The sequence below is a fragment of the Bombus affinis genome, chromosome 6 (assembly GCF_024516045.1).
Source record: "Bombus affinis isolate iyBomAffi1 chromosome 6, iyBomAffi1.2, whole genome shotgun sequence".
NCBI classification, from domain to species: Eukaryota; Metazoa; Arthropoda; class Insecta; order Hymenoptera; family Apidae; genus Bombus; species Bombus affinis.
Genome location: NC_066349.1, coordinates 11,920,550 through 11,945,403, shown reverse-complemented (window position 1 = coordinate 11,945,403; position 24,854 = coordinate 11,920,550). Strand labels below are relative to the sequence as shown.

The window sequence follows — 24,854 nt, the reverse complement described above, 5'->3', positions numbered from 1 at the left end:
GTATTTAAAATAACTCGTTACGAACAACGTATAATTATTATTCGAAAGAGTCGCAGAACCGCGAAAGATTCATTTAAATAACCATCTCGCATAAATATTCATCGGAAAAGAATTTGAATAAAGCTCAACTCCGTTTCCGATAAATTAACGTGGGAGACCAGAGTTATTCGTCATTTCGATTGATTGTCACATTTTGTATTCATAATTCGGCTGCAGAATGACAAACAGATTTATTCGAGCGGTTACACGGTATGCGTTGCTTTTACTAAATAAATCGTTGTTCTTATTATTTATCGCTACTCTGGCGTAACTTTACACCTAAAATACAGCATAATCGTAACAAACGTATCGAACTGAATACGTCTAATTAAAAATAACATAAGAAAGCTTATGGAAGAAAATTTTGCAATATTCAATGACATCTTCACATGTATGCAGTATATTATTCCCACTATCGTGTCAATAATTTTCAGATAATTACTCTTGTGCCACAGGATGATAGATCTTGTTAAGCAGCAGACAATTTCCCTGTACTTCTTCCTAAATTGACTCGCAACACAGATACAACCTGACCCAGTTGCTGCTATCTCCCTACAGAGCATATCATTGTCAAGTTTCTGCTACGCCGACATAACCTAGTCACCTGGTCTTCGGTAGAACATTAATATTCTTTCAACTTGTACGAAGATTAATCTCGCTGATCGATCGAAACACGTATTTAAAACAACGATGATATTTCCGTCGTAATAATAATTAAACAAAAGCAAAGATTCTCGATCAAAGGTTAACCACGACCATAACCTTGCCATTATTCACCACTCTGTATAAAGCAGTAGTTGTAACGCGAAAAATGGCCCGATATAAAAACCGTTTAAACACGGCAGTGAAACGCGCGAAAGCGGTTATAAAACATTTAACTGTAACCTCGACGAGCGCGTGTGTTGAGGTCCGTTTTAAATAGTTTGCCCGTTCATTAGCAATTCCCCCTGTTTCTCGTTCAGCCACCGACATATACGTATCGTATGTACGAATAAATGAATCCCGCTTTTATGGCTCGGGGACATGCACGAAATATAATACGAGTCGAAAATTTCCCTCTTTTTCGATCGGCAAATTCTCCAACCTGCATTCTCGTCGTCCGGATTTTAACGAATCGAAAACCTTTCGTTCTAAACTACGTGATTCCTATGGATATACTATATATCGGAAAATACGTCTATGAATAGGAATCAAGTTGAAAAGTAGAGGGGAGGGGGAGGGGCGTACAGAGACACAGAGAAGAAGGGTGAAGAAAGAAGAGTACAGGGTGATTCATAAATGCGCGGTGTCCATTCTTCAGGGGCTGAGCGTGCACATGGAAATAAACAGAGAACGTCGTACGAACGTGACGATGTATTCTACGTATCTTAGTTTTCCAGTCGAGGATTGTTCGAACTATGTCATAAGCGTCTGCCTCTGGTATTATCGTTGGACCATGTCGAATCTCGGTTACGTGAAATCTCCGCGATACATTTACTCGCTAGCCTGTACGCTGAGATTGTAAATAACGCAGAGTGAAATAAAAGAGAAAAATATTTGCCTCGGCACGCGCAACCGTACATGTTTTATCATCGACTGTATATAACATACAATAGCGGAGAAAAGGAAATTTAAAATTGATACGCTATGAATTTTAATAACTTTCGTATTAAAAACCTTTGACTGTATTGGTAACAGACATCTATTTCATGGTATATATCGCGTTTATTCGTTTACATTACATAAACGTGAATCCATTTTGGAAAATTACGTCGCACTTTCGCACCTCTTATTTTATAAACTTTCTTTCGTCCGCCGCTGTAGCCGAAACGACGTTTCCCGTGACCTAAAGCTGGCGAGCGATACCGATCGATTTGAATCGAGTAGAACTTCGGTCAGTCGATATCCTACACGCTCGTGCAGGTTCATTATTATTCCGAAGGCGGAAAAATAAAAATTCTAAACTTTGTATAGATGAAATAAAAATTGGCTGTGTGTATAGGCAACGATAAAGCGTGCAGTATGCACACGCATCGAGATACGAAGCCGACGTTTTGAACATTTTATTCGATCATCCATAACTGGAAAATTACAATATTTGGGATGTACGTTCACACGATGTTTTCATTTTTCTTTTATTTATTTTAATGCTGCCAATTCATCATCGCCTAAAGCATAGACACGTATTTACAAATCACCCTGTATATATATGGTGTGAGAGAAGAGGTGCGGAAAGAACGAGCGAAGAAAGAAATCGCAGCGGAGAGAGAACTTCAATTTACTCGAAGCGATACCTTGCCACGACAACTCGAGCTATATGTATATCGCCATGCATCTTCAGCATACTGCGTGAAAACGAACCGTACTGAAATATTCTTTTAGAAGGAGGATGCACTCACGTATATACGTACGCGTCCGTTGTCCGTATCAAGCTTTTCAGCACATCCTTTCTTTTTTCTTTTTCTTTCTCTTTTAATGGAACTATCAGACGGCGAAAGCTTCAGTGCTAAGGGCATACGAAGGAAAATATCTTTTTCTTAAATTCAAAATTGGCTTTGGCCGTAAATCATATGGCGAAATAATATCCAGACGGAGAGAATGCTTCTAAATAGACGCAAGTATCCAAATAATTTTTCGTCCAAATCTTTCGTAGATGTACCGTATTCGTTGCACGAAACACTTTGAAACATCTAGATACAACACTAAACGTTAAAACACAACACGTCGTTCTATGTATTATTGGGTTGGCAACCAAGTGATTGCGGATTTTGTCATTAAATGGTATTGACAAAATCCGCAATCACTTGGTTGCCAATCCAATATATCAAACGTATTTTATATTAAAATCTATTACACGAACGATATAATTTTTATTAACGTCGTAACGAGACTGGTTCATCGTGATTACATCGGTCTTTGGAACCGGTCTACAGGTAAATGTACACGTGTAGAAGAAGATATTTATCGCGAACGTGAAACTTAAAAGCGATGTAAAAATTTACACGTTGCACGTATCGTATAATACGCGTTAAAATGTGTTACATATCGCGTCTATTATTTCCGCAATTTCATCGACACCGCAACGAAACTCAACTGTCATGATCATACTGGTCGAGTCTCAAACCAATCTGAAAATCTGCATAGAAGTTACAAGATATTTACTGCAGATTTATACTTAATAAAAAATTCGTACATAAAACGAACGACAGTCCGAAACGCTTAATTAGCGTTGAAGATGGCTACGCTAAATACCACGGCTTCGTATCATCGTCTGTATCATCTATGAATTTTCAAATTTCAAATTCGATCAACGTAGTGGCGATACTTACGCGTGCTACGTTAAATTTTCAAAGTGTTACATAACGCACAGGTACTATATTTATAAAATGACCGCACGAATATTGGAATACCCCGACGAACCGCTGTACGTACGTTTCAGCGTGAATTTAAGAAAAGAGTAACGTTGACCCTTAGCACTGGAAAATTGCCGACGCGAGTTTCCGTGAAGTGCCATGTGAAAATCATCGAGCGAATGGATATCGGTATACGTAAAGCCGAAAATAAATGAACGCGAAGAGGTGGATGTAAAATATCTGATAACGAACGACGCCGGCTATGTAACACGGAAGTGGCGCGGGATTCTTCGCGAGAAGCTCGTGATTCGCTATAAAGTAGGACACACACCGGTCACGGAAATTCCCTAACTATACGCGATGCTGTTTAAACCGGGAATAAAACAAGGTCGAAGAAAAATATTCGCAAAGTGGTCGACGTTCATCGATCGCTTTGCGTCTCTCGGTCAAACTTTACGAAACTATCATCAGCGTCATAGAAACTGGTCGAGGAATAGGATATTTTGAATCGAAATTGACACGCAGAGAACGCGCATGTTAAATTAAACGACGTTGACGAGCGAGACGCGTCGATCTGCAACTGCGAAAAGTTTGTGAAACGTGAATAAAAACAAAAGATGTCGGCAATTTTCGAGATTACACTTGTCAAAGCGTGGAAATTCGTGTGACAAACATACGTGGAAAAAAAGTGGAAAGATGAAAGCGCAAAACAGCTGATTCGCAGACAGCAATTGGAAATGCACGCGTGCGCGTCCGATGGCTGAGTTAATACTTATCCAGCCGCGCGTCCGTGTATTGCACCATCTTCTGGAAATAGAGTACGGCCGACGTTTATCTCAAACGCAATGCAGCCTAGCGTACGCCGCGTGTTAAACGTTGACTCTCGACGATTACGTGGGGGAAGCAAGAAAGAGCGGTTCAAAAAGAGAGAAGCGAGGTGGTAGAAGCGAGACAAAGACGAAAGTCAGAGTGAAACAGTAAGATAGAGAGGGTAAGAGAGAGAGAGAGAGAGAGAGAGAGAGAGAGCGAGAGGATAAGAGAGAGAGAAAGAGAGGGAGGGAAAAGAGAATAGAGAAGAAAATGCGGAATCGATGCGAGTTTAAGCGTAATAATAAACGAACCAGACGAACTCTGATCGTCTCAGAGACGCATATATGTACGTAGAGAAAAACCAATAAATGAACGAACGACAGAAGACGTATCGTTCGGCTTGAGACTTACTCGGGATATTTGACGTTGGGTAAAGCCTTCAGGAAACAACGTTGACGCAGGATGCCCTCCCACAGTTGCACGCCAACGATACCGAATATAAAGAAGACGAAGAAGCACAGCAGCAGCACGTTGCCCAGCATAGGAAGAGTGTCGAGTAAAAGCATCACTAGTATCCGCATACCTGTTGGAAAGAAAAAAGACAAAAAAGTCGCAAGAACAGCGACACTCGTGTCTTGTTTTAAAACAAGTCTCGGTTGTTTCCAATGATTCAGGCGCAATCGTGTCGTCTAGTTTCATCAACAGCGTGACAAACGCAGGATTTTTCTGTTTACAGTAAATCGCCTAAGTATTCGAAAATTGGAAGAAAAGCTTTTATAAATGTAATTCCTTATATTTAGAGATATTTTCAAATTTCGTTAAGATCGCAGTGAGATCACCGCGATTACATCGGTAAATTTTGAAACAAATCTGGAAGCTATATTTATTGCAAGATATCTTTTAACCGAGATCGTGAAGGTGTTTCAACGATCAATTGTCCATTGTGTTGGTAAATCTCGATACTCGGTGAGACCATTTTTAATACTTTTCGCTTCTTTTCATTTTTTTCTTTTTTTATATATTTCTAATATTATATACATTCATTTGTAATATCTCGTAGCTTCTATATACATCAGTCGTATCTGATTACGTCGCTAATGAAATTTCAAAATGTTTAATATCGCACGGACGATATAACATATTGGCGAAGGATTTCTATAAACGTTCAAATACTTTCGCGAGCCATTGTACGTCACTGGAGGAAGAATAATGTCATCCGGATACGGCGCTAAATGGAGATGTACGCGAAAAAGTAGGAAATCACGAGGCGAGAAAAGCGAAGGACTTGTTATAGGCGGAACACTCAAATATAGTGTATCGCGGTTCTAAATCGATCCGCTCATTATTTGTTCATCTGGATCGTTCAGGAATAAATCTTCTTTCAAGTTCATTCATGTTAAGCTTACATCTATATCCTACTATATATAATCGTTGCGGGCTGAGAAAAATGTAAATTCGATCGAACAGAGAACGCCGGATCTTCTTTTCACGCGACTTTATTTAAAGAAGCTGCAATCACGGCTGCAACGTAAAGAGTATCGAAAGAGAAACGAGTCGAGTGCTTGAGTCATCGGAGTTACACTCTCAAAAAAAAAAAAAAAAAAGAAACACTGGCGAATATTTTTCAACGGACGCCGGATATAACAAGTTCGTAAATTTGGAAAAATTGATCGATCGGTGCGTGTATTAACTGCAAACGTAGCGTACGAATAATGCGACCGCGTTATACGTTAAAATACATCGAAGTTTTCGGCATGGCAAATCCACTGCGGGAAATCAGAATTTTTGTTGCGACTAATTTTGCCATTATCATGATCAATTAGAATTTTCCCTGTAATTATATACTTCGAAGATGGTAGTCGTCGTAAATAGATCGTTTATGAATATGCACGTGTTTATAAATAAATGTGAACGTCTACTGGTTATGTAAGTTTCAGAAACGGTGCGAGAAGCAACTACGAGTAAGTTAGAAAAGAATATGTAAGTAAGAAATTCTTGGCTCTCCTTTAAAATTCAAATCGCGTTACGGCAAAAACTCCCCTTCATCGCTGTACGCGATAAACAGAAGGAAAGAATTTTATCTGGTGATTTGGATTAGATTAGGGACCAATTTATGTTCGATTGCACACGCTTCCAAGGAGAATCAATTTTCTTGTAAACAAAGCTCCGTAGGATAAAACTTTATTTGTTCTTTCCCGACTTATTTTTGAACGAACAACCATCTTCCCTCGGCAATACCCTACGCCTTTGGATTCCGATTCACCTTGCACATGATCGATATAACGACAAATATTTTCTCTCTTTTATTTCTTTTTTTTTTTTTTTTTTTTTTTTTGAAACAGGCAAATTTATTCGGTATATTTTATTCGATCAGAATTTTGGCCAGAAAGATCGAAACAAATAAATGTCGCGAATGTTGGTTCGCTTAGATATACGTACGCGCGATTTATATATTTGCCGTCTATCGTGAAAATTGTTTATCGTAAAAGTAGCAAAGTCAGCGGTTTTTCAACGTACACATCCAGTTGTATTTTTGCATACTCACTTGGAATCCTGTTGATGGCACGTAGAGGTCTCAAGACTCTTATAGTCCTTATGGCCGATAAATTCATGTTTTCCACGTTCAAACAATATTCCAGAGCACTGAAATAGAATAATTGAACATAGAATTTTTCACCTTTGTCGAACATTTCGTTCCGATTGCAAATATTTATTCTATGCCAAGGCGTTGTTTTTCCGTCGAATATTTCGTAAACTCTGGTGGCAAGCTTGGCAAAAATAAAAATATAAATTCCATTTAGACTGAATCCGTTCAAAACGTTCGAGATCGAATAAGCATTCGTCAATCAGAATTCTGCGAAGTTAGGTCGAAATGAAATTAGATCGCTGAAAGCAGCGCGTTGTACGTTCCCCTCTTCTAATTGAATTTTATCCCGAGTAAATTTATTTATAAATGAACACGCGTAACTACGAATTCCGTAAATATTTAACACCAACTCGTACGCGTATCTACGTGTCTGTTGCGTTCAAAATTGTAAGAAAAAGAAACCCACGTAGAAGGAAAACCTAGTCGATTTGAAGGATAATCGAAGAAAGGAAATATTCCGTTGCCTTCGAGCTACGTTTTCAATTATAAAACAGAATGAACATGGTATTAGGAAACACGGCTGGCTTGCGTAAAATTGAATAAGAGTTTAGCGGTTTATCAATTTCACGAGCTCCTAAGTACCTCGATGGAACCTGTGCGATTAACTTTGCCCGCGTGACATCGTTCAATCCGCGAAACTTTATTTCACGGAAAACTTGCCACGAAGTACGTTCCGACCTCCGTAGCTTCGAGCCAACCACGGAATTAAGGGAAACTTTCGCGCAACTTGCTCGTTCGTTATACCAAAATAAAAATTCCACACGAATAAACGCCAGCTCTATTCATTCCCCATATCCAACTTATTCTCGTGTCTTGCTCTTTCTTCGCTCTTCCATTCAATTTCGTTTCTATTATTTCGTTCGTTCGTAAGCTTCTCTCTCGTTCGCGAAGACGAACGAGACTTATAAAAGTCGATCTATAGTGGAACTATTCTAATCTGTCCGAATAGATTTACGATGCAACTCCGCGTACCTAAATCTTACGGCGACGAAAATTCCACACAACTGGAGTTCGTAGAGTAAAATAGTTGAGCGGTTCTTTACGCTGACTGTGACTTTTTATGAGAATAACTGCAGTTTAATGGACTATAGGTTACGTCGATACTTGTAATTGAATACGTTGGAATTAAATATACTGTACATGATTAATCGCGATCAACGATAATCAGGCTAAGCGTTGATATTGTCAATTTGCATGATTTTAATAATTGGCGAAATAAGAGATCGGATACGGAGATCGTTTCGATTGTTCCGATAGCTCTAACATCGAGATAAGATTTCATTGTGATAGATAGGATTTAAGAAAATAACGTTCTACCGTATCAGAGGGAAATTTTATGTAGCGTCTGATGTAATTGAACTCCGGCTAATTGAGTTCGCTTATCTACATATGTGTGAACTCTAATTAGTTGAATGAGAAATAGCAGGTCATGAAGTGAATCAGTGAGACAATTCTCGCTGCATGAGCTTCAATTATACGTGTGTTTGTCCTCCAGTGGATTCAGGTAAATGGAATTTCACCGAGTATTGTTCGTCCGCACACGGAACCATTCTACTTGTTGGCAACTTTCAGGTTTTTTATTCTACCAGGAACCTTCCGGTTCCTGAAAACCTGTCTCGCGATTAAACGTTACTGTTAAGGAGAGATTGTCCACATATTTTCCAGCTACGATAAATGATTCATATTCGGCCAGAATAGAATATTCGGATTATTCTCTCGTATACAAAACAACAAATGCAGAAACAGCGCCGTGTTCTGTGTCACGCGTGGAATGCGACTGTACATTCCTGAACGTGATTCGCGAGGAAAGAGCATACGAGTCTGCGAAATAAGAGACAATTAACCCTCCATCCGCACGCTGGGTCGTTTTCGACCAGAAATTTTAACTAATTTTTCGATCTTTCCATGCCTTTGTCTAAATTCTGCTTTGCTCCGAAGAAGATGAAATTAACGTAACGATAGAAACTGTCGGGCGATATTTCGCATTCTTGAAGGAACATCCAAGAATTGTCGAACAAATTTTTGCAAACGCGAAAACCTAGAAAAATCGGCATGGACTCGAACGACCCAGCGAACAGACGACGTGAGAGAAGATAAAGTTGCAGACGCAAGGTTGACGAACACTCACCCAGCAGCGACTATAAAGAAGTCCAATCTGTTCCAGGAGTCAGCGAGATACGTTCCTTTGCCGTAGATGCCCATCGCGACCATTTTGATTGTCATCTCCAGGGCGAAAAAGGCGAAAATGATGTCGTCGAACATCTGTAAGCCGGAAAGCCACGCTGGCCGATTAGACGACAACACGCTTAACCCGATCGAGCGTAATTGATCAAGGACACTAGAGCAGCAAGTTGCATTAGCCGTCGAACCACCGACTACTGTTCAATCGCGTTTGCTTCCCTTTTCTCTTTGACGTGTGAAACCAAACGTGGAAAGCAGGACAAACAGTGCAATTAATCAATCGCCTCTTGCATCAAGACTTTCGTGCTTTGACATTTTTTCTCTTTGAAGGAAACTTTCTTCGCGGCTCTTATTTTTCTTCTTTTCATTTTTCTTCTGGCACGAGCCAGAAAACAAAGATAGGACGAAAATGGGACACGAAGTTTTCCAGAGAATCTGGCGGGACATAGTTTCGCTGATTTTATATACCGACGTTAATTTGAATCTTCAGACGCGTAGATTAACGTTCTTAAGCCTCATAAACCAATTCGATGATCTTTGATTGAATTGTTCTTTCTTAGTAATCGATTTTGAAAAGCTATGGTAAGCGAAATTTGTTTGAATCCCATGCGAAGTTTGGATGTGGTTATTTGTAACTGATAGCGCAGATAATAATTTTTCCTCCTTTTTATATAACATCGAGTAGCGATGAAACATTTAATTCTATCTGTTCAATCTTGTTGAGTTTTTAATTTAAAATAGACGTGAAGGATTTTTAGCCTTTAGGGGTTGAAATATCTTCTTGTTTTTTTTTACGTTTGAGAAAAATGAGAAAGAAAATTCGTGATTTGTCGTTTCAATCTTATGCGAAAAATATTCTTAAAATATTTAAAGATCTTTTCTCATGATCGAAACAAATGGAATTAGAATAAGAGAAATGTGGAGGATAACAAAATTAAAATTCAAATTTCATTTATGGATTACATAATAGAAATTTAATCTTCGGAATAGCGTTTATTGGTTTTTAGAATTTTTATCCATTTTCTCGATTAATCGCTGGATTCGGTGAAATCACGCGCGCATTTTTCGATCCCAGTAATACTGAATATCTTCAAATTCATTTGTAAAATGACAAAACATTTTTTCGTAATATATGGCCGAGCTGTGTATGCAGATTAGCAGATATTAACAATGGGATACACGCGAATGTCAGAGCTGACCCGAAACGAGGCGAAAAACAGGTTAACAACTGGGTAAATTCTATACGCATATTCTATATGGCCTGATAATTAAGTCGTATCACTAATTAAAATTATTCAGCGTAGTCGCGCACGCTGACATAAAAACAGCGAAAGAGAAAGAGCGTTGCGATTTCATCGCGCAAGCTGCAGTCGAAAGTGCAGCAACCTATAAATCGTGACGCACGGAATTGTAATTGCAACCTTTTGCCAAGGTAAATCTGAGCTTAACACCGCACCGTGACAAATGAAAACGAGCAGATAAAGGCCACCGAGATTCAATTATATCTTTTCTGGCCTTTCTCTTTTTCTTTTTTTTTTCTTTTTTTTCAATTATCACTCGTAATTAACGATAGCTGCAAATGCCTTTCACAGATACGTACGAAGAGTACACAAGAGAAGCGTGGCAAATCCATATTTGCTTTTTTGACTTTGAACGATTTATTGTAAATTTAATAGAAATGTTCACGAAAATGGATGACAAGTTTACGAAATTTTGTAAACAATCGAATAAAGGATAGTTGTTGCAATGTCCTACAGGGTGGAAAAATATGTATTCGGTGGCACAATCGATTAAGGGGACAGTTTTAGCGAGAAAAAATATTGAAATTGATTACTGAATTTTTTAATTGCTAATCGTGATACGGACTTGAATACCATAATCCACTATGAAAGATTCGAATAATATTGTAGTATATTCTTTTATAAATATTAATTTCCATACGAGAAAAGAGAAGCAGTACGTTCAAATATTTGAAGTAGATTCGATAGATTCCACCGGACTGTACAGACTCCGGTAGTTTCAGCTACGTTAAACTAGTCTGATTCTAACGTTCCCTATCTACTTCGCACAGCGAAATCAATGTTTCAACAGAGACTCGCTTGAGTCTTCGAAGCTAGCTATTTCAAAATCTTTAAAATTATAAAAAATTTTGAAAGAAAGTAGCTATAAAAAAATGTTTATATAGAGAGAGATAAATAAATATACGTACTTGCAATATTTTACAGCGGTTTGTCACACACTGATCGTCGACGCACGGTTGGTACATTCCCAGTGTGATGCAGTTTAAAAGAATTACCATCATGCTCACTCTTTCGAACCACGTGATCATACTATGTTAAGGAAAATAGTTCTCTTCCGTTTTGATAATTAATTAACGATAACCACAAATTATCCTGATGAAGTTACGTATTATCGTTTAAACATGAACAAATAGAATTGTTTATAGTCGTTTGAAGGGTTCCATGTGTCAGGAAGATTAACGTTGTATCTTCAATGAAAAATCAGTTACAACATGAGTTGGCAAAACTACGTAAATACTATTACACAAATTAATAGGAATCGGACAATCCTCATAAATAAAATATCGTCTTTTAACTTATGGTGTGATTTAAAGATCTATCAATCCTTTGTTAATAATTACATCCATAATGTAATTCGCGTTCGTGATTAACGATATAACAATTTGTGTCGATATTAACAATTTTCAAATCTTTAATACTTGGAATTAATGGGAATAAATTTTGTTCCATTTTATATTCCGATAACATCGATTCACTGAGACACCTTTCTCTCGCAAGAATGACATTGTTAGCTGGAACATAGTTGTACGGCTTCGTTCGTGTCAAAATATTCTGCCATTTAGTTAATTACGGGGAGCATTGTACGTAGCTAGCAATTACGAGACGGAGCTCTCGTCAATTGTTTCTGTAGGTAACGTTAGTTAATTAGAAATTCATTTTTATCGTAATATTAATTGCAGTCTGTAATCTGAAAACAAAGGCACACTGTCGTTCATATTAATCACTGTAAGTAAGAATTTGCAAGACAAACAGCTTCTGAATATCTGAAATGAAAATGTCCTCTAAAATAATTTATATTTATACGTTCGTGCGTCTTTTCCTTAAATTTTTAATAAATTATTCTATCCGTAAAATTTGTTAAAAAAGATACACAGCAAAATACGATCCAGCTGCACTAGCTCGAATTATCATACGTTAAGAAACTAAATGTATCACATTACGTCCCCTTTTTTCTTTAAGGGGGTGTCCTGAATTAACTAGAAAAATATAACTAAAAAGTTCGTCGAAAAGTTTATTTAAATAATTGTTATAGCACCTTAAAGTTTATTTTTTCTTTTTAAACGACACATTTTTTCTTTAAACCCGGCAAAATTTTTAATTTCACACTATTTTCTATTTATCATATTATCTATTTAGTTCATCGAGAAGAAAAATGTATAATAATTTAATCCTTTTTTGGTTTTCCGTTTCACTCAAGAATTACAAGGTGGATCTTTCACGCCGATTGAAAACTGCAGCCCATGAAATAGGCTTAGAAATCTGTTATAACTTCTTTTTTACTTTAAAAAAAATCTTTTTGTATCCGTTAAATATATATAGAAGCATACCTCAAAATTCAATAACTTCATTTCTTTCTTTCCCCTCTAAAAAAAAAAAATCACAAAAGGACGCCGTTTTAGAACATTCTGATTCGGGAAACCCCCTTAATATCAAAATTGTCCACGTTCATAAAGGTGATGCGATATAAATAACTAACTTTCAGATAAAAATTTGTTTGTTTTTGAACCGAATACGCTTATATACCGCCCACTCAGATTCAATTTTCATATTTCAAGGGAGAAACATAGGAAATTGATGACGTAATTTTTCTAAAGCTCCAAAGTTTGTAAAGCTTGTGGGAGACCTCTACAAAATTGTATTCTCCGAAGTTCGACGAATTTCTATAAATATAAAGTTTTACAGTGGCACAATGCAACATGCTATGACGACACTCTCCTTGGCGAAATTGCGCCAAAAAACGAAATTTTGTATCGCACCCCGTAAAAGATAAAGCGAAAGAACTGACTGGCTGCTTTTTACCGTTTCTCTTCGACCAATCGTAAAACCGATGGATTTTTCCCTTTCGATGATATCCTGTCTCCCAACTAACGAACGAGAATTCTATCTCGATCGCTAATTATTAATCAATTAATAATATAGGAAATTTATGTCACCAGAAATTTCCACGAGTTTCCATACGAATATTAAATATATTAAATCCGGGAATATAACGTAAATATGCTTTGGAGTTGGAGTAAGCGCACGATCTTCGATAAAAATCAAACAAGAAGAAAAATAACGCGTAAAAAGGGGGAAATTTCAGTAAGTAAACACGTTGGAAGAACAACCCTCGAAAGTAGAGTTTCGAATTTTGAGAACTTCTCGCCACTAAAATATGCGAAAAATATTCATGCTTCAAAGTTGCACGAAACACATTATTCATGGAACTTTTTGTCACCTTCAGTGGACGGGGGAAAAATACGTTTACCATTCAAACTCGATTTTTTACAATTCCACGACTCTAGTCCTCCTACCACCTCGTATGAAGACCAATGAACAACATACGTACGACGTTCTGTAACATGTTATCGGATGGCGAGTCTACGCATGCAAATTTATATCATTCTGAGAACAATGATTCGAAGAGAGCGATACCAAAACGGAATGAAAGATGAAGATGGCTGAAACTAATTTTTAATTCTCACGCATCTATCATTAAAACATGTACAAATGCATTAACATCGGTAATCTATATAACTACGTAAAAAGAGATTAATACGAAATTTAAGAAAGAAAAGAAGAAAGAAGAAAATGACTCGTTCAATTTACAGTACACACTTCGTTAACAAGTCAAAATGAACATCGTCGTTCTTCCGCGGTAATTCGATTATGAAATAATTGAACGAGCTGTTATCGTAAAACAATATTACCCTTCATTTCCCTGACTGTTACGTTCAATTGATACAACGAATGGACCAAACTGATGGTCCTTTTTTTTATTTCTTCCCGATAATTTCTTGGCCTTTACCAATAAGGGGTCAGATATAGCGATCAGGGGTCAGCGAATGCTTTACACGCTGGAGACCGTTCGAAACCGCTATTACCACCCTGTCACACCAATTTAGCCGGTGTTCTACCATTTCGCCATCGTGTCGTCACAAAACGATCGATCGATAAGACAAGGCGCAACTGTAATCTTACAGATCGATCACGGTTGCCAAGTGACTATTACCTAAACACTATCCTCCTCGATGCGTGACTTGAGCTTTCACTCGTGTCAGATAAACGACCAAATGATATTTCACTGGTAATCGACGGGAGAGTGGACATTTTTTTGTCCAGCTCATTCACAAGAGCGTGTGGAGACCGTCAGTCACGCAGACTGTCACGTTTCTACGTAAATGGAGTCGTCGTGAAATTTATGGAACGATAGCGAAGCTTGGCAAAACGTTGATAAACGACGATTCTCCTAAGAAATTATCGGTAAATCAGAATCTAACAGGGCGATAAATGTGAAAGGAGTGTGGAAGAGTCAGCGAGATTCTCTTACTTCTCTGCTGATTTTTCTTCTTTTCAATTATCGCTCGTAATTAGTAGGTTCAAGCACTTAAAGAGTGTATACACTTCTGGCCAAGGGATCGAAGTGCCCTTTACTTTTTGAATGAACGAACGTTCTTGTACGAGTTTCTAAGAAATGAGAATATCGTAATTGTAACTTTGATTTTTAAGTATAATTAATTATAGTTTCGATACCATGGAGGATTAATATTGCGCGGAAAATTTTTATGTAATCAAGAAAGTCATCCCCATACGCTTTAAACTTTTGCAGGATATTAAAATTGGTCCACTAGATTCGATTACGTTGAGAAGTAGATTAGATTCGACCTGGACGATTCCAACTTTCCATATCTGTCACTTTCTTGATAAAAATTCCTCCTTTGTTTAAATTATTCTTCTTGGCTATCTTCGAGACTTATTCGTTAACGCTAGAACAGTCAAATGGTTCTACAATTTTATTTTAAAATTCCTACTTCGTGTTATATTTTTTCCGCAACGATAACTAAAAGAATAATATAATGAATTTTATTTTATTTTTTATGTGTTCAAACCCAAAATAATTTTGTATCAAGGATACTTATACCAATACCAGTGAAAATGACTGGTACTTGTCAAAGTGTAAAAGGGTCCTGCAATCTGTTTATCGAAACCCAATTAACCAGATTCCTCGTTTTGTACAACTTGCCACACGTTTTTCAAATTTTTACCGCGTATCATTCGATATGACGATATCAGTGATCAGGGAAATTCCGGATCGATCGCTAGATCGCTAGATGCTAACCCTAGAAATACCACATCAGTCAATATGACTGGCTGTACAATTTTATAAATGTGTCAACCCTCGTTCAGGCATCATGGTCCCAGATGGATTAATAATACGAAAAATGTACTACATAACATGGAATTCCTTCTATAAGAAAATAATCGATCAATAAATATAAAAATATTCTATTATCACGTATTTTTTAAAGACCAGTCATTTTGACTTGTTTTGGTAGAAATAGCTTCGTGTTAAATATCGGTCGTTCTGGTGTTAAAGGTCTCGTTCATCGTCTAATTATCCCCTAAACTATACTTGACTAAAGTTTACAGCAGAAATATGCGAATAAAAATAAATATACACGCGCTTCGTAATTGTTGTAATATTTAAACAGCAATTTTTACACTGTCGCCGAAATCTCGATAAAACAAATATTGTACACACGTTCCATCAATAAGATGGGATCTTAATAAATCCTTGGAAATCTGAAAATCTTTATTTAATGCCGGGATACGCCGTGTTTCTAAATAAGAGAGTCATAAAACTGTGGAAACGACGGCGAACGCCAATAAACGACAATTCTCCGCGAGATTCATCGAAAATACATCGAAAATAATTCAAAGCGAGAGAAGCTATAAGCAGTTTATCACGGACATATTCCCCTTGTTTTGTATAATGTCGGCTGTTATAAATTTTACATCGATGCTATGCAAGAAACTTGGTGGAAAAGCAGGCAAGCGAATACAACCACCGATAGCGAGACTTAGAAACTTGGAAAACTTGGCGATACGACGATTTTCGTCGCCAGCATTACGTTGCCTCGCGTGTCTAATGAACTGCATAGAAACTAGGTGATTGACCAACTTTCCTTTGTAACGACAATGAGGAATGGGGCACGCGCGTAGTAACGCGTACTCCGGCAACAACGTTATCGCGTATCCTTTTGTCGGAAGATTTACAACTCGCAAGGACGAGGCGAGCGTAAAAAATTCGAATCGTGGAAAACGTATCGTATAACGCGAATGTGGCGAGCGTAGAAAACAACATCGTCGCGTGAACTGGCGTTTTATAGGGTAATAAAAGGCGGTGAATTTCGAGTTGCAGGGGAAAAGCGCATGAATCGCGCGACGCTACACGCAACTCATCGTTCCGACACGATACGTTAACAGGCCACTGACACTACGTCGTTATGTGGCTTTCTACAAGGCTGATGGCCTTCACCACGTTCGAACGTTTCTCGCGTGAAGATGCTAATCCGACGAGACAAAATGTCTTTCGTTAATTTCGCTCTTATACCCCGATCGACATATTAGAAGTACGCCTCGTCAGATCGATAAGATCGTTAACGAGTTGTACTTGATTTTTCACTTCGTTTCTTTATGCGCTCCTTTTAGAAAAATTTCTTTCGTTTTATAAAGAAATAAGAGACGCACGATGCTTTTGGTTTTATATTAGTTTATTGAATTATGCACGAACGTAATGGTAGAAATATAATGAAATGGATCGTATCTAATCGAATAAAGTAATATAAAACGGAAATAGTCGTTCATCACCTTATGAAACGAAAGACACTTTTAGGATAACCTAATATGTATCGATATGTGAAATGGTACTAGGTTGCTTCGTGTTTTATCCATGACATAAAATGTTTTTGATTATTTGCACTTTTATCTTTATTTTATATTGCAATTCACATATCGGAAAAGCCAGGTCTTTGGATATAAGAAATAACATTCTTAACGTGCTGTTAGACCTGATTTTCAATGCTGTTTCTTCGCGTACTGATTATACACAAACGCAAATTATAATTTATACCTTAAAATCGTCAAATTACGCTCGCAACACGTTTACGATAATTTCGTTATAAACGAACGCTATTCCGCTTCTGCAGTCCGAAAGAAATAATCGTTTCTTATTCAAATTCGTCCTCATCGATGTATTTTATTTTTATACCTCTGGAATCCTGTCCTTTTTATGCATAATCGATGCGTACAATGATTAATCAATATCGATGTGCACTGTACAAGAAGTATTTTGATACGAGTAGATTTCCTTGTATTCCGCCAATAAGATCAAATATCCCTGATCCTCTACGCTTCCACATCGAATCAATCGAATCTTCTACGTCACAGCTCTTCCAGTAACTAAACTCCATATTCTTACACGTTAGACATATAATTTCTACGTTACGTAAAATGTTACTAAATTGTACGTAACGTGTTAACGCGATGTTATCGATAAACGACATACGAAATGTTTCTTCGAAGTTGAATTTAGTATTAGGTTGGCAACTAAGTGATTGGGGATATTGTCAATACCACCTAGTGACAAAATCCATAATCACTTAGTTGCCAACCCAATAGGTTACCATCATCCATCGAATTCTGTTCTTTCGTCAATTATCAAAGACTTTAACGAAGAAGACATTTCTCGATCTTATAAAGATTTATGATCAAAATATCGTCATTAGCTGCCACGATTTTTAACAATTTCACGAGGCAAAATTCATCGAATGGTACATCGCTCGTCTGTAGCCTCGCAAAGCTCAGGCTTTAATCCTTTCGACAACAAGTTAACTCCACTTTCGGGACCCTCTTGTGTAATTCAGCACGCGACCAAGTTTACCACCCTTGCCCTTAACCCTTTCAACGACGCGTCAGTTCGAAGCTAACCATTTTACCACGTCCACTCGGTGTAACGTCTTCTTGCACGATGCACATCGTATGAAAGATATTGATTAATCATTGTACGCATCGATTATGCATAAAAAGGACAGGATTCCAGAGGTATAAAAATAAAATACATCGATGAAAACGAATTTGAATACGAAACGATTATTTGTTCCGGACTGCAGAAGCGGAATAGCGTTCGTTTATAACGAAATTATCGTAAATATGTTGCGAACGTAATTTGACAATTTCAAGATATAAATTATAATTTGCGTTCCATTTACACTCGCGTTTAAGACGAAAAGTTTTAACGAAAAGTTTCAACGAAAACGTGTGATCGTAACGAAGCGACCAGCAACGCGCGTGTACGAGAGATACTTCAGATACTTGACATTCCTTTTCCCTGCGCAGCTTCTAAATTTGCTTCAAAGTTGGATTATACGTCATAGCACGCGTGCAACTATTTATTGTACTGAATATTATCAACGTTATCGATTACCAAATATTATTATTAATTTGTCAGATAGCAGAATATTTGGATACTACATCATTCGAATAGTAGAATACCGAGACAGTCGAATAATACAGCCATTCTATCGTGATTGTATCTATCAACTATACAAACGTTCGAATAATCTAGGCTTCTATCGTATATCGATGCCATTCTTTAACCCTTTGCACTGCAAATTGTATTTCAATTTCGTTACGAACAGCTTTTAAGTGTTTTATTTGAAATTTACTTTAACTAAGAAATAAGACAATTCAAATAAATAAAAGAAGAAAGAAATTCACTTAAATATCAGTTCTATTCACACTATTATTGTATTTTGTAATTTTTAAGTGTATGATATATCTTGAAACAATTTCCAGCATGCAATCCTGCTTTTCTTGTTATTAAATAAGTTTTAGAGTTTGATATTTATTGATTCACACAGATTCAGTTTTTACGTTCTGTATTTCACCACCATATACAGCCATATGAACACACCGGATACATTCAGATAATTAACACGTGGCCAACGCCAAAGACAAAGGAGCATCGTTAAAAGTCGTACCAACCTAACATGTAGGAACTAGCGATCATACCAACCAAATATTTTCCTCGACATTTCTTTCTCACGTTTCACAGAAAAAGGTGGACATGAAAGAACATCGATAAAGGAGCTGCTGAGATAAAAACTGATGTCGAGTCACACTCGACATACGAGTGCAAAGGGTTAATATACCGCCTGTAAGACAAATTAACTACATATTCGTTTATCGCCATATCTAAACCTGTTTGGACCTATGGGATCCAACTATGGGGAACAGCGAGTAATTCCAACATAGAAATTCTTCAACGATTCCAATAAAAAACTCTAACATCTTTAATAGATGCACCTTAGTATGTTACCGACGAAACAATACATGGCAACCTTAAGATACCTATAGCTAAGGAGGAAATATCCAAATTCAGTAATAGATATGTTGAGATATGCATAATTTTATGTACTAGACTAGATTGACCGCGTAGTAGTGATACGTGTATGTAAATATGAGTATGTGGAAGTATGTGTGGAAGTATCAAATAAATATATAACAATTCTAATATAAATTCTCAGTGTAAATTTAGTGTTCCTATACCATTATTTCGGCAATTAAGATCTAAAATTTTCAACAAGATATAACGTAAGAATTAATAACCACCAAAACCTATTAGTTACCCAACTACTTGACACGACGGATCAGATCCCTAGGCTAAAAAGACATTACTCTCTAGATTTAAACATTAGATTCAGCTAGAATCAAACATACGATAAACACTTATTATTCACGTTATAATACCACGCCAGAATAATTTACTTATAATTCTCAATGAGAATTGATTGTAAACTACTTCCAAATAAAAAAAAGAAAAAAATATTCGGTTATATTGAGATGATAACGATCCTTACACAATATTATTCTACTTTTATCGTTACTCTTGTGTCAGGCTTTCGTTACAAGTTTAGCTAATAATCGAGTTACACGTAATAATGTGATAATATTAGGTGGTCCTAAAAGTTTCTTTCGTTTCGTAAGATGATAATAGATGAACAACAATTTCTGTTTTATATTATTTTATCGAATTAGGTATAATCCATTTCGTTCCATTTCCATTATTACGTTCGTGCGTAACTCAATAAACTAATATAAAATAAGAAACATTGTGCGTCTATTATTTTCTTATAAAACAAAAGAAACTTTTCCAACAACCTAATATAATATATACGAGTAGATATATAAGCAGCAACCTAATTTGGATATACTGTTAATCGGTGCTACGTATAATACTATCCTTTTGAGTCTTATTCTTCTTACTAGTAATCAGCATTGTCCTAAATGAAGATACGTTATCTTTAATACTCCAGGCAAATTGCTCCAATTCTCATTACGCTCTGTACGAAGTAGCGCAGTCTTTTCACATGCTCTTCGCTTTTGTAATTCGCCTGCTGTTTTTATTAAGCGTCAAGATATATTTTTATATTCGTATTCGCAGAAGCGCAAGCGAATTATCTCGTTGCAGGTAATTATGAATCTCCCTGCACAAGTATATTAGCTTGCAATTTTGAAGTTGCCAAATTCCAAGGGTTAACAAATTAAACGCGGCGGAAAATCTTCATTTGCACAAGGTGTTTGCAAAATAAGTAGCGTCCGGAATTAAGCGTATCGCATAATAGAAGAATATTTTTCCACTTTTGTTGATTCGTATGTTAAAAGACGGCGGAACTACGTGGTATGTGAACAGTATACTTTTGCACATTAACCGGCTCGTTTTTCAATAAAACATTCCTTTACTCGGCAAGATTAACAAAGCCGAATTTACTTCGTTTTAATCGCACCAAGTGTAAATGGGACGATGTATTTTTAATAGAAATTTTACGACACGTTGTAAGAGCCAAAGTTTCTTATTTTAATGAAATATCAAGCTTAAGAGATTATCTTTGAATTATTGGCCACTTAAGATCCTAGCGTTACGAAGGACTTTTATTTATTCAACATGCTTTAAAGTAATATTTTAATTATTACTGTTGTGAAAGAAACCGATTTTTCTTCACCACTGTTATTCATTTACGCTTTAGAAACAGCCGCATATTTACTATACGTTGTCGACGTTTATAGATACAGCCGTGTGAATCATAGATGATGCTTTTATTCGAATAAATTATTCAGAAACTGTCGTATAAATCTGAAATTAATGGTTTCTCGCAAGGCAAGCAAATCTTTTTCTCCTTTTCCTTCTTTATTTTATTTATCTGTGTGAGAAAATTCGATACATGGACAAGCATATTCTTTACACACGGCGATAATTATTTTTAATGTATCTTCCCTATCTTCCTTTCTTTCTTTTTTTTTTTTTTTATTAAAATAAGATACAAAGTACAGAAACATTTTACCGTTTCGTTAAAAATTTCATCGTTTAATTAATTGCTATTTTCATATAATCGTATGTGTGTTACGTTTAAGAAAAAAGAAAAAGGCAGACTATTATGCGATCTATTAGCATGAAGCATCGACTCGTGTCAAGATCGCGCGATCATAGATTAAAGTAGGTGTTAAATTGATCGCGTACGATTAATTCGTAGATTAGCGAAATCTCTGTTCTTAATACCGTTTAATTGCCGTCTGTAGATTCGCATGAAACGCTTTGCAAAATTGTCCCAACGATTTAAGCCGTATGAAATAAACCCATTGAAATAATTCCCGTGAACTTCCTTTAATCGAAATTGAATTTAACTTTATCTCGGTAGCCGCTCGTTTATCACCGACGACCGTAAAATAATTAACCGCTGTAAAAATTGATCGCGAAACAAATGAAATTCGGCGGGTGAATTTTTAGGCAACGCAAACAAAGCCGATTGTATTCGATGAAGTATTGGTAAGAAGAAAATAGTAAAATCATATGGCACAAGTTTATAACTTTATAACTTGACATTTACCAGTTCGTTACTATTATTAGTTAGTAAATCATTGTGCACGAGGGCCCCGTGAATAATGTTGTTGACGCAACCGTTGCGTCATTCGTTTCGTATGTTCCGACGAGATGACTGAATATTAAGAAAATAAGAAAGAAAAAAAGGTCGCAAAAAACGAAGTAAAATTGACGATGCGTCGAAAGCAGAAATTATCGAATCAAAGACGTCCATAACGAAGGAAAGAATGCGATCGGTAATTTTTCTTTTTCTGAGCAAAATTTATTGAAAGTATAGACGTTCCCAACGAAAAAAAAAAAAAAAAGAAGAAAACAAACTCTCAAGTCGCGTGTTCTATCAGTGAATGTGATAAATTGGCGTAAATTGAGCATGAAGTATTATGGAAAAGCCAGTCGAAGAAGGTGGATCCCTTCATACTTCAGGCGGGCTAACGTTAGAACTGAATCTGACGTTGATGGGAAGGTGATAGAATTCCAAACATAAATTTCCAATAGGCCGCGCTATTGTAGGAACGGGCAGAAGCTTCCCGGCTCTCATTTTCACGGACATACATCAAACGAATTAGATCCGACGCGTTATACAGGCAGCGAGCTATTCGTTCTGCTGCTTGGAAAATAAATGCCGCGGGAATTCACAGCGAAGCTAAATAATTCGTAGGTCAACGCGATTTATGTCTGCATATTTATCAACGAAAAATTGATCGAGTACGAGTCTCCGGTAGAACTGTACGTCAGAGAGAGGAATACGTTTCGTCTCGTAGGCAATGATAGTGTTATGTAAAGCTTCATTGAAAGATCGGCAACCGATCGTTACCATCGCCAAACTGGAAGCTTCTACGTGCAACCCACGTACAATTTATATATAGAATTCGATCAACCAAACCACCCTTCGATGCTAATGACAATTAACGTGTACCTCGGTTCATGTTCTCGCGTGCTCTTCACACTTCTGTCTTGTATTACGCGCAGAGTCGATCGAGCGATACACCTTACGAAACGAGATTCGTGCAATATCGACTTTGCTATTTACCATTGGCCCGTGCCTGCGTATATTTTGTATCTTCCTTCCATTAATTTTGGATTTATACGTATGTACACTCCTCGACAAAAAGATAGCCCGTGCGAGTTATCTGTAATTTCTCAATGACGCGTGTAAAGTTTTTCGTCTGCAACGTACAATATCAAAGTATTATGAGCTGAGGATATGCGAGTCGTTGAAAATAATTAAAAATATTATGAAGTTTAATGCGTAACGAGAAAAAATTGTTTTACTTTAAAAACGAAATGATGGCACACTCTGTTAATATGTTTAGAAATTGCTCGGTAGTTCACGATCTATCAACGGGTAAAGATTACAGTACAATGTTATGTAAATTTTTAAGTATGTGGGACGGGGAAAAAAATGAAACGTGTCTGAAAAAAAGCAAATTCTTGAACTAAAACAGCAACGATTATCAACAGCTAAAATATCGAAAGTAATAAGAAGAGGTAAAGTAATACACAATTTCTTAAAAAATGTTTCTTAAAAATTAAAGATAGCTCACATGGGCTATCTCTTTAACGAGAAGTGTAGGTACAGGTTTTTCGATTAAATTTCGCTCCTTCGATGATGTATGCTCGCTGTTGACGCTGTATATGGATGTATAATGGTAGCTTAGGAGAGTAGGTTTTACGAAATATTATGTAACCTATACATTGTACGTGTTATATAAAAGATTTTGAAATTTCGCTGCCACTATAATAAGACTCGGAGGATATCAACGTCATAGTGGTAAAATTTGAAGGAAATCCGGCAATATACGCAGAAGCTACAAGATATTTAACGCGAGTATATATTTCACGATGGTCGTAAAAGACAAATTTCTGACAAATTGCGAGAATTCTGCACGCAGATGCGCGCGGTTCCGTTTAGAAAATCGATTGCCGTCGTCACGCGAGGCTCTGCTTACTTTCGCCGTTATCTTTTATCGAATTTGAAAGCGATAACCCCGATTTACACCGCTTTAAAATTGATCAGGACGCGAACTTTTAAATATAACGAATTAATCGTCGGAGGAAACAGATGGCGAACCTACTCGCACAAAGCGGAGAGACGTTGGCGCTCGTGTACACGAAGCTTCTTCGTCACGGCGCGATAAAATGCACACGTCCCCACCAAGAGTTGGATAATTGAATCGTGCAATTAGTTTTAGATCCTTATCTAAATTTATGACCCGGCCACTACCAATCTCCGATAGTCTTCGACTGGGAAACTCCACCCTACCACCCTCGAGTTCGGGGGTGGTGTCGTTTTAGATTCGAGAGACGCGACAGAAGTCACTAATTGAAAGAAACTAGACTCGGTCGTGACTTACAAAAGGACAAGTTCTTTGCATTTAGGGTAATTCCTATCGCCAGACGAATTTTTCAAAATATCGCGAGCGACACGTAGTTACCGAAGTGATCAATCCGATCGATGGTCTGTAAAAAGACACGCAAAATTGTTACAACGTTGAAAATTCATAAAGCACAAGTTTAAAAAAAAACAGATCGAAACGAGGAAAGATGTAAATTGTTAGAATTGGAAAATTTCTTGCAGAATATTTATAAGAGAGCGATTCAAGCTCTCTTAGCAAACTTACTATCAACGATTAATCGGTGGAACGAAGTTAGCTAAAAACGTACGTACTTTAGAAGATGTTTTAAAAGTATATTAGGTACGCTGACTAACGTGTACTTCTTTAATACGTTTCTTCAGCTCTGTTAATTAATTTTTTAACGACTAAATAGACTTTACTTTCAAAACGCGACGTCCGTGCCTTTTGAAGAAGGCGCAACGCTTTCTGAAGTAGCTGCACTGCCTTTAC

At 36.9% G+C, this 24,854-nt stretch overlaps 1 protein-coding gene across 6 annotated transcripts in view; it reads right to left on the bottom strand.

Moving 5' to 3' along the window:
• LOC126917789 (voltage-dependent T-type calcium channel subunit alpha-1G) overlaps positions 1-24,854 on the bottom strand; it is a 105,269-nt gene that overhangs the window by 64,479 nt on the left and 15,936 nt on the right. For all 6 annotated transcript variants that reach the window (XM_050725061.1, XM_050725059.1, XM_050725063.1 and 3 more), the window contains exons 2-5: positions 11,219-11,331; positions 8,957-9,090; positions 6,727-6,824; positions 4,593-4,764 (exon numbers count right to left, since the gene is read on the bottom strand). In XM_050725061.1, the coding sequence (XP_050581018.1) occupies positions 4,593-4,764; positions 6,727-6,824; positions 8,957-9,090; positions 11,219-11,331 (517 nt within the window). The remainder of the gene's footprint in view (positions 1-4,592; positions 4,765-6,726; positions 6,825-8,956; positions 9,091-11,218; positions 11,332-24,854) is intronic.